Source organism: Lynx rufus, unplaced genomic scaffold (genome assembly GCF_022079265.1).
Source record: "Lynx rufus isolate CCGP_SWC_20201006 ecotype Redwood Valley unplaced genomic scaffold, mLynRuf1.p SCAF_44, whole genome shotgun sequence".
Lineage (NCBI taxonomy): Eukaryota > Metazoa > Chordata > Mammalia > Carnivora > Felidae > Lynx > Lynx rufus.
Genome location: NW_025814861.1, coordinates 1,424,157 through 1,434,809, shown reverse-complemented (window position 1 = coordinate 1,434,809; position 10,653 = coordinate 1,424,157). Strand labels below are relative to the sequence as shown.

The following is a 10,653-nucleotide window of genomic DNA, read 5'->3' as shown; positions in this document are numbered from 1 at the left end:
TTATTTATTTTTCAGTGAGACAGAGACAGAATGTGAATGGGTTAGGGGTAGAGAGAGAGGGAGACCCAAAATCCGAAACAGGCTCCAGGCTCCGAGCTGTCAGCACAGAGCCTGACCCGGGGCTCGAACTCATGAGCCGTGAGATCATGACCTGAGCCGAAGTCAGTTAACCGCCTGAGCCACCCAGGCGCCCCATCTCTTGTCACCTTTAAGAACACTTAGGAAGTAAACCTCCAAAGCCAGGCCCTGGGCCGCCCACCCTGCTGTGGGGCCTTGAATGCCCACCCAGGTCCCTCTCGCAGGCCGTTCCTCTGGAACCCACCTGAGACTTAGAGGTTCTCAGCCGTCAGGGTGCTCTGAGGAGTAGCAGGCTACCTTCGGGACTTGTAGAACCTGCTTGGGTGCCTCTGGAGTGATAGCTTCAGAAATAACAGCCCATTACTTTACCAGCAAAATGGGCTTATTCGGGAAGAGTAGAGAATTGCAACTCCGGACGCGCGAGCTGGGGTAAAATCACAGGCAAGTCCTACAAAGAGCATTCTTTTAGGAGGAGGACGCTGGGAGGGGCTGTCCTGACCCGGAGATTGGCAGGAAGGAGTTCAGGGTGAGGGCGGTTTCTCACTGGCCGAGTCGCTGGGGTGGTGGGTCTCTTGTTGGAGATGCAGGGTCCGTCCTTCCCTCTGGGCCCGCGATCACGATGGTCTCCTGGTGAGGGTGCCTCTGTGGGCTCTGTCAGTAACTGACAGTTGTTCCTGGAATTGATGTCGAGGGTACAGCTCTGCCATCTGGCCTCCTGCCTCCATTTTAGTGAGCCTTCCCTTAGGGATTTCCACAGGAGTCCCCGGGGTGGGTGCCGAAGGCCAGGCCGGGGCTGGAAGGCGGCTCAGGGCCCCTGCGCCCTTGCTTCCCGAAGCTGGCGGGCTTTCCCCACCCCTGCTGGCTGCCCCTTCCCTGCCCCCTCTCAGGCCTCAGCTGGCACTTGGCCCTTCGTGACCTCCTGGCTCTTCGAAGTCCGTCCTTAGCCCGGGCCTGGCGACCCTGGGGCACCTCGTCTTCCCTACCTCACAAGCCAGGACTCTGGCTTGGCTCATCTCTCAGACCAGCTCTCCGGGGCTAAGATCCTTACTGGTCCGGTCTTCCAGGGACAGGGCAGTGGGGGCAGGACCCAGCGGCCGCCATGGGGACCAAGGCCTGTGTCCCATCCCTGCCTGGTGCTGTGCTGACCGTGTGGCTGCCCGGAGACCCTTCCCGTCTGCGCCTGTTTTCTCATCTCACCCTTCCACTTCGGGTGGATCCTTCCAGCGCCCAGCCAGCCCAGCCGGGAGAGGCCTGAGTGCGGGCACGTGCAGGGTGGGGACGGGCAGCGTCGCTGTGACTTTGTCCCTGGAGGGGCTGTGACTTGCGGCTCACGGGAGGAGTCCCACCTGCTCACTGTCCCTGGCGTTTCTTCCCAGGAGCGGACGCAAAAGGGGGCGGCGGCCCCGCAGCCCCCCAGGATCCCTGCGGCCCCGCGCTGCCCCAGCTCCCGCGCCGCCCTCGGCTCCTGGATGAGGACGGAGGGCCCAGCGAGGAAGTGGCCGTGGATGCGGGCAGCTCCCCGGCCCCGGAGGAGCCCCGGGCTGAGTCCCAGGCCGAGGCCTCGACGGCGGCCCCTCCCGAGGCCGAGGCCACGGGCGAGGCCAGACTGGGGCCCAAGGTGGCCGTCGGAGGGGTGCCCAACATCGGCTTCGTGGGCGAGCCCCCGCCCTACGCACCGCCGGACCCCAAGGCGGTGCACCTGCTCTACCCGCCCTTCCCGCAGGGGCCCGTCCTCTTCCAGCCTGGCCCCTCGCCCCAGGCTCTGTATCCGCCGCCACCGGCTGCGCCCCTGTACCCCGCGCCCGCCGCGCCACCGCTCTTTGCGTCGTTCCCGGTGGTGAGTGCCGTGTACCCCTGACCCCGGGTCTCCCCTGTCGCGCTGTCTCACTTCTCTTGCCCCTCCTCCCTCCCCAGTGGGGGTGGAGGGTGGGGAGAGTTGGGCACGCAGGTGACCAAAAGTCACCATAAGTGACCCTTGCAGAGGGGCTTCGGTGCCCAGATGAGGGAAAGGAGAAGGTCACGCCAGCCTGGGGGGTGGGCAAGCCTGGAAGGCTTCCCAGAGGTGGGGGCTTTTGAGCTGAGTTCTGAGGGATGAGGAGGGGTGCTCTGGGCACAGGGTAGGGGGTGGCCAGGCCCGGCTGTTCTGGGAATGATGGTGGTCGACTCAGAGAAGAAAGGAGGGTGGGGGGGTGGGGTCCGTTGTAAGGGGCCCTGGGGCCTTTGGGTGGGAGATGACTTGGTGAGATTTGTAGAAAAACCAAAAAATCCTGGGATGCCCGTGGAGGAGAGCTTAGAGGTCCCTGGTGGTGGGGAGCCCAGTCAGGACAGGGGGGCACCGCCACGGCTCACCCTGGACTGAGCAGTTGGTGGAGGGCACAAGTGACAGGACTCCTGGGGGCCAGGGGGCGCAGAGGGAGAAGGCAGACGGGGGCCCTGACCCGGCCCCGTGGTGACCCACAGCCTCACTGGGCGGGAGTCGGGGGTGGACGGGGGGACCCTCCGGTGGCCCCCATGGCCGTGTCCTCACTGCGGCGTCTGGAGGCTGGGCCGGCTCCCTCACTGGCCGCGGCCTCTGCCCCTGCAGTACAACAGCCCTGTGGCCAGCATGCCTGCCCCGCCCCTGGTGGAGCACAGGCCCCTCCCCAAGGACTATATGATGGAGTCCGTGCTCGTGACCCTCTTCTGCTGCCTCCTCACGGGGCTCATCGCTATCGTCTATTCCCACGAGGTAGGTGGGGGTGGGGCAGCCCTGCCAGCAGTCGGGGGGAAGAGCCCCGGCGGGGCCCACACAGCCCCTGTCCCCCTGTCCCGGCCACTGGGTGTCTCGGGAGGGTGGCAGGAATTGGGAAAACAGTGCTCGGTTGACCCTGCGGTCCTGGCCCCTCTTGGATGGACACCTCCTCCCCTCTCCTGTCTCTGTCCCGTGCCACTCAAGATCTGCTCTGGAAAAGTCAGCTAAACCAGTTTACAGTGAAGGTGTGAATGATTGATAAGGCCCCAGGAACTGCCTGCCTCAGTGGGGGCTTGTGTTTGACGGGGTAGAGACAGTCCTCCGTCCATTCACTCGTCTCTTGTAGCCCTCCGCCCCCGTCCCTCTAGCTCCTCATCCGTCCATGGACCCATCCCTCCGTTTCCTTCCGTCCAACCACCCTCCCACCCACCCCTCTATTCATCTATTAACTCACCCGTCCGCCTCTCCCTGTCCGTCCAACACCTTCCACCTGTCCTTCTGTCCATCCATTATCTGCATAGCTTTCTTCCTCCCTCCTGACATCGCTGACCGTTACCAGGCAGGGGGTACCCTGGGGACCCGGTGACGCTGGTGTGAGGATGTTCTAACGGAGTAGGCCAGCCCCTGGGGGCTTCTGCCCACGGCAGACCTGGCCGGGCCCTGACCTCCCCGCGCTGGTCAGGCTCCCCCATCATAAGCCAGGACGGTGGGGAGAAGGCAGCTCTCGGGACGGCTCGGAGGCGGGAGTCTGGAGGCCACAGCCTGCCTGTGAGTTCAGACTCCACCGCTAGCTGTGTGGCCCTGGGTGGGCCTTTGTTTCCTCATCTGCACGGTGGGGGCAGCAGTGACCCCGGTCTCAGGGCTGTCGTGAGGGTTGTAGGAGAGGCTGAGTGCGCGCCCGTGGCCTCTGTTGTCGCTGCTCCTTCACGGGAGGTGGCCGGGCGGGTCCTGAGCATCTCGGGCTGTCCGCGTTCCAGGCTGCGTGCCGGGGCCTGGCCCTGCTGGTGGCACGTGGGGGGCCTCGGGGGCTCCCGTCCACTCCCTGCCTCCGTCTCGTTGCAGACGCGCGCGGCCCTGAGCAGGGGGGACCTGGCCCAGGCCGAGGAGGCTTCCCGCAAGGCCCGCTCGCTCGTGCTCTTCAGCCTGCTCTTTGGGGTCTTTGTGTCCACCAGCTGGGTCATCTACGTGGTCGTGGCCCTGTACCTCCCCTGAGGGCCGCAGGCTCCTTTCAGATGCCTGGATGCACGAGGACACCCAGCCCGGCCAGACGCTTCCTGTGGACTTTGATCCCTGCCGGGGGCCATCTGTTGCCTCCAGAGGGGCCCCAGGGCCAGAAGAAGGTGGGGTCCGCAGCCCTTGGCACATCTGTGGCTGGGCCTCAGCCCCTACGGGTGGCCTCAGGCAGCGTCCTACACCGGAGTGGCTCCAGGGCCCAGGCCCAGCGGTGGGACGGGGCCCGCTGGAGCTCCGCGTCCTGTGCTTCCTCCCGAGGCCTTTCTGGGACTGGGCTGGCTGGGCCCCCATGGCCCTTGCCTTCACCTTACACCCGGCAGACCACCCAAGGGACCGGGGCTCTCGTCCTCGGAGCCATCTGGAAGGACGTTGCAAACTCGGCCTCCTCCCATCTCCAGCCCAGCCTGGTGTCCGTGGGGCAAAGCTGCTGGTGTGTCCTTTTCCCTGTCGGGGAGCTGAGTGTGGCGTCGTCCCTCTCCTCATCGCTCCTGGCTGAGTGTCCTGAGCCCTGGCCCCTGCCTAGGAGACGGGCTCTCTCAGGCCGACTCCGTGTCCAGAAACCAAGGCCACCGTGTCTGGTCAATAAACAACAAGCTGCCCCCGGGCGGGTGTTGCTACTTCCTGGCTCAGTTTCAGGGCGAGCGGCACATCTGTCCACAGCCGGCCTCTGGGGGCTCCCACGCCTGCCCCTCCCAGGGATGCTGTTCGCACAAAGGCAGCTCTGTCAAGGGCCCGTCTGTCGCTCACGTCGTGTGGCCCCTCTGAGATGTGATGCCGCTTCTCCCTAGACCCGCTTCTCCTGGGGCTGCTTCGCTAGAAGCTTCTGTCTCCTGGTTTGGGCCCACTATCTCCATCTGTGGTCTTGCAGCATTTTTGGAATGTGCATTTTCTGCTCACTCCTTCTGCCCCCAATTTTATCACCCACCGGTGGAGGATCAACTGGGCCCTGTGGGGTAAGGGCACCCTGACTGGGGAGCACAGTGCCAGACAGCCTAGACAGCTCTATGTCGGTGTCCCTGCGTCATGCCTGGTACGCCGGTCCAGTCAGCTGTGGTCCTGAGAATGGCCCTCCATTCTATCAAGGTTTCAAGCCATCTGCAGAGGAAGGGGCTTAGGGAACAGGGAGTGGGGGCCCTGCCGCGGCTTCCCTCCACGCCTTGTGATCGGCAGTGACCTTCTGGCTTGTCCAGGTCCCAGCCCCAAGAACAGTCCTTGACTTTAAGGAGTTTCTGGCTTCTTGAGGAAATTGTGTTTTCCCCATCTGTAAAATGGGCTGGCAGTGTAACTTGTCCCCTGGAGTTGTGGGCAGACTCCGTGGAGGGCCCGTGGGTGTTCAGCGTGGTGCCTCGTGTGTGGTGAGCACGTGGAGTGGATCTGCTGGGGACCGGTGGTGGGGATTTCTCCAGGGTCTCCCACAGCCAGAGGTTTTGGGAAAGCAGGGAGCAAGCCTGTTACTGTGGGCTTAGGGACCCAGGAGTTTCCCAACCAGAAGGGGAAGCCGTTAATGGGCGTTTTCCTGGGGAGGTGTCCAGATTCAGGGGGGTCTGTGATTCAGCAAGATAAAAAAGCATCTGCATGGAGAAGAGGAAGCCTCCCCCAGCCCCCCCAGCTGAGCCGTACCAGAATGACAGATCAAGTTAAATCAAGTGATTTCTGAGCACCCACTGTCCTCGCACCTGAAGCAGGAGAACGTCCCATCTCAGCCTGGAGATGCTCTGGGGAGCTGAAGAGTCAGGATGAGGAAGTAAGTGGTGAGCGACAACGCTAGGGGGTGGTTGAAAGGTGGTTTCCTGCTGTCGGCACAGGGCTGGTCCAGAATTAGGGTATCACACACTAGAAAGCATGGTAGCCACCAAAAAGGAGGGCTCCGTTTTTTAAAGGACCAGTAGATGCCAAACGATGTTTGGTAGGCCCCAACAGCGACAGCTTTTCTTACTAAACTCTTAAGTAAAATCAAGATAGAAAGAAATCATCTAGACCAGTGTTCCTCGAACTTTATGTAGGAAATCTTTTTGAAATGCAGGTTCTGGTTCAGTAAGTAAGACTGGAGATTTTGCGTTTCTGCTGAGCTCCCAGCGAAGCTGAAGCTGGGACATGTACCGACGGCAAATGGCACATTTCAATGGAAAATTACTAAAACCGTTAAAAGCCAATATACCCAGGATCAAGCTGTGGATGCCCTCTAGTGTCTACTCAACATGGCTATGAGGTTCTAGCTTCTGTAAAAAACAACAGTGAGATTTGTAGTATAAAAAGTAGAAGAGAATGATTCCTTAGCAAGAATATCCAAGAATCCATGAAGGAAATTTGGAGAACTCAGTAAAATGGTTGGATTTAAAATCTACAAATAGTCAACAGCAAGAATCAGTTAAAAGTGGAACAAATTTAAACATTCCACTCGTAATAGTGATAGAAACCGTAAAATCTAGGAACATATTTAACAAGACAGATCCAGATCCAAATGAACGATTTTTAAAAAAATTACCAAAAGGCAAAAACAAAAAGCTGGACAAAATAGATAGGAAAAGGTAATAATGTAAAGATATCTAGCCTTCTTAAATAGAGATTTAATTGAGTTCCCAAAAGGAAACCAAGCTCTTAAACTATGGCAAAATATTTTTAAAATTAACATGGAAGGAAAGTGTGCAACAATTGCTATTAATTCTTTTTTTTCAGTTTAATGAGGGGGGAACTTTCTGCACCTTATACTAAAACTTAGCATAAAGCTACGGTGATCAGGACAGCATGGCTTTGCCACAGAGATAGATCAGTAAAAAATAACAGAAGTCCAGAAAATGTTCCAAGTGTGTATGAGAAGTTAATATTTGATGAAAATGGTATTTAAATTGGGAGAGTTAAGGATGGCTTATAATTAGTAGAGTTGGTTACCTGGTTGGAAAGAGTAATTATAACTGTATGAAAAAACAAATTCCAGATGGGTTAAAGAGCTAGGTATAAAATAGCCCTGCACTCACGATGGACGAAAGCCTAGGAGGATGTCTTTAACCTCAGGGTGCTGGTGCAGGACAGAGGGGAGGCTGCTCACATCTGGAAAACCATCCAGAAAGACTGATAGAACCGAGTCCTGTACATCAGGAAAATATGGATCTAAAGCACGAGGTGGCTTTCACTTGTCACATGGGTAAAGAATTGACTGAATACATCCAGAGTTGGTGAGGGCTCCCTCACCAACTCATCTATTGCCAATGTGTATGCTGCCACTGTATTTCTGGAAAGTAGACGGTCTCTATTAATACATGCACGCTGTATTCGTATGCATGTATGTGCAAAGAACAGTCTAGAAGGATATATCCTAAACTGCTGACAGTGGGCTGGCCTTGAGGGATCGGGAGGAAGCGGAGGGTCTGTGCAATATGTTGCTGAACTTTACAACAGAGCTGTGTTCGTGTGTTGTGTAATGAAAACACAACTGAAAAACATGCATGCCTTTTGACCTGGCAATTCCAGCTTTAGGATTTACAGTGGTGAACAAAGTTTGTTTTCCTGAAGCTTCCAGTCCAGTGCGGCGGGATCTATCAGACAGCGTAGTTACCAGCTGTGCCAGAGCACCACGAAGGAGAGGGAGCTAGGCAAGTTCGAAAGTGGAGTGGAACGGAGGAGGACCTGATTTGGGTGCATCCCAACTTCAGAGATGTTAGAGTGTGTGTGTCTTAGAGTCTTAGACTTCGAAGTATTTGACCTGAAAGTGGTAAAGACAGGCTTTCCTGAGGACGTTGTGGATCTGTTAAAAAGTGCAGTGAGGTGCTGCCAACCTGCACCCCCAAGTGGCTGAATCATTTTGCATCCCACCCCCAGCAACAGAGATGCAAATGCTGCCACCCCTCCCCCGCCCCCCCCATTTGTCTTGTAGGTTTCAGTGCTGCTGGCAGGGAGAGCTGTAGTGGTGCCTCAGTGTGGCTTTAACTTGCATTACTCTGATGATTAATGATGTTGAGCCTTTTATCGTGTGCTCATCAGCGATTTCCATCTCTTTTTATCATGTGCCTGTGCAAGACTTGTGCCCATTTTATGCTGGCCTGTCTTCTTAATAGTCTAGGGGGGTTCTTTATCTGTTCTGGCACGGAGTCCTGTAGTCTCGCCTTTGCACTCTGTGCGGGGTCATCTGATAAAAAGAAGTCCTCAGTTTTAAGATATACAAATTTATCTTTTCCTTTACGGATAACGCCTTTTGTGGCTTAATAAAAATTCCCCTACTCTTAGGTCATGAAGATATTCTCTTATATTGCCTTCTAGATCCACAGCTTTACTGTGTGTTTTCACATCTGGATCTGTCACCTACCTGGAAGTCCATTTGCTTATTTCTTGTTCCATTGTCACATTTCATTACTGCAGCGTGAGAGTAAGTGTTGATATTGGGAAGGTCAAGCCCTCCCACTGTCTTTAAGGGTCTTGGACATTTAAATTCATTTATATTTATAATCAATTTTAGAATTAACTTGTCAATTTTCACCATAATAAAGATTGGGATTTGACTATGATTGCTTTAAATCTATGGATTAATTTGGTGACAACTGGTATGTTTACTAACTTTTCCAACAAAAATGATGAATTTCCTTACTTGTTTAGATCTCTAAAAATTTTTCCCCTTGATTTTGAATTTGTTTTCTGTACAGAAATATTGTACATATTTTGTTAGTATCCCTGGGTATCTGATTTTTTGATGCTATTATAAATATTTTGTTTCTTTTGTTACTTGCTAGTATACAGAAATACAGTTGATTCTTGATTATTGACTCTGTATCCAGCAATCTAAGTCCACTTATTCTGGTAATTTATCTGTAGATTGTTGACTTTTTTATTCACATGAATATTATCTATGTGTAATGGATTGTCTTCCTTTTGAAGCCTTACGGTGTGTGTGTGTGTGTGTGTGTGTGTGTGTGTGTGTGTGTGTATGTGTGTTTTGCTGTCCTGCACTGGCCGGGACCCCCCGGAACAGTGCTGGAAAGAAGTGCTGACAGTGGCAGCCTTACCTTTCTCCTAGTCTCAAAAGTCACGCTCTCAACATTCTGCCTTAAAAAAAAAAAAATAGATAAGGGGTGCCTGGGTGGCTCAGTGGGTTAAGCGTCTGACTTCAGCTCAGGTCACAATCTCACAGTCTGTGAGTTCAAGCCCTGTGTTGGGCTCTGTGCTGACAGCTCAGAGCCTGCAGTCTGCTTCTGATTCTATGTCTCCCTCTCTCTCTGCCCCTGCCTCCCCTGCTCATACTCTGTGTGTGTGTCTCTCTCAAAAGTAAATAAATATTTAAAAAACCCTAAAAACAATTACTAAAAAATAAAAAAGCTTTTTCAGATTAAGGAAGTACCCTTTCATTTCTAATTTGCTAGGAGTTAAAAAAAATTGTGCATGGATTTTGAACTTTACTAAATTACTTTCATGTATCTACTGAGAAAATTATGATTTATTTTGTTAATGTTGATTTTTCAAATATTAAAGTGATTTCTCCTGGAATAAACCCATCTTGGTCATGATGTGTTCTTTTTATGTATCACGAGATTCGGCTAGTGTCTTATTTAGGAGTTTTTACATCTGTGTTCGTGAGTGAAGTGGTCTGTAATTTTCATTCTTGTTATGGTTTTGGTATCAGAGTTATGTTGGCCTCATCACAAGAGTTGGGAAGTGCTTCTCATTTTCTTTTTCTTTCTTTCTTTCTTTCTTTCTTTCTTTCTTTCTTTCTTTCTTTCTTTCCTTTTTTCTTTTTTCTTTTTTTTTAAGTGTTGTATAAGATTAAGAGTCATTTCTTACATGCACCTGAGAGAAGTATGTTAAACCCTCTCACCAGGGGGCACCTGAGTGGCTTAATCAATGAAATGTCTGACTCTTGATTTCGGCTCAGGTCATGATCTCACAGTTCGGTTCATGGGATCAAGCCCCGTATTCAGGCTGTCAGTGCCTGTCACCAGGATCACAGATTTGTCTGTTTGATTTTGTAGTTCTGCTGGCTTTTGCTTTAAATATTTTGAGGCTATGTAATTAGATGCATACGGATTTAAACACTAAGTCTTTTGTTTGTACTTCATATATTCTCATCTATGTCTTTGTAACTCTAGTAATGCCTTTTGCTTTAAAGTCTACTTCTGATATTGATAGAACCATGCTAACTTTTTGGGGGACTGTATTTGTGGAATGTATCTTTCCCCAATTTTTACATATATATAGAGAGAGATATACATCTCTCTCTCTATATATAGATATATACATATCTATATATATGTATATAATTTTTTAAAAATTTTATTTGAGAGTGAGCGTGAGCTGGGTAGGGGCAGAGAGAGAATCCCACACAGGCTCTGCACTGTCAACCAAAGCCTGATGCGGGGCTCAAACTCATGCACTGTGAGATCATGACCTGAGCTGAAATCAAGAGTTGGATGCTTAACCAAGCCACCCAGGTGCCCCTTTACTTTTTTTTTTTTTTTTAAGTTTATTTGAGAAAGCACATGCGCACATGTATGAGTGGGCGAGGGGCAGGGGGAGGGAGGGAGGGAGGGAGGGAGGGAATCTAAGCAGGCTCTGTACTGTCAGCACAGAGCCTGATGCAGGGCTTGAACTCACAAACTGAGATCATGCCCTGAGCCGACTGAGCTACC

At 52.9% G+C, this 10,653-nt stretch overlaps 1 protein-coding gene across 1 annotated transcript; it reads left to right on the top strand.

Annotated features, from left to right (window-relative positions):
- The first annotated feature begins 1,177 nt into the window (after positions 1–1,177).
- Positions 1,178–9,135, top strand: PRRT1B (proline rich transmembrane protein 1B). The gene is made up of 4 exons (XM_047098124.1): positions 1,178–1,250; positions 1,455–1,915; positions 2,663–2,806; positions 3,872–9,135. The coding sequence occupies exons 1-4, from the start codon at positions 1,178–1,180 to the stop codon at positions 4,019–4,021; spliced, it is 828 nt and encodes a 275-aa protein (XP_046954080.1). The 3' UTR covers positions 4,022–9,135.
- The last annotated feature ends 1,518 nt before the right edge of the window (positions 9,136–10,653 follow it).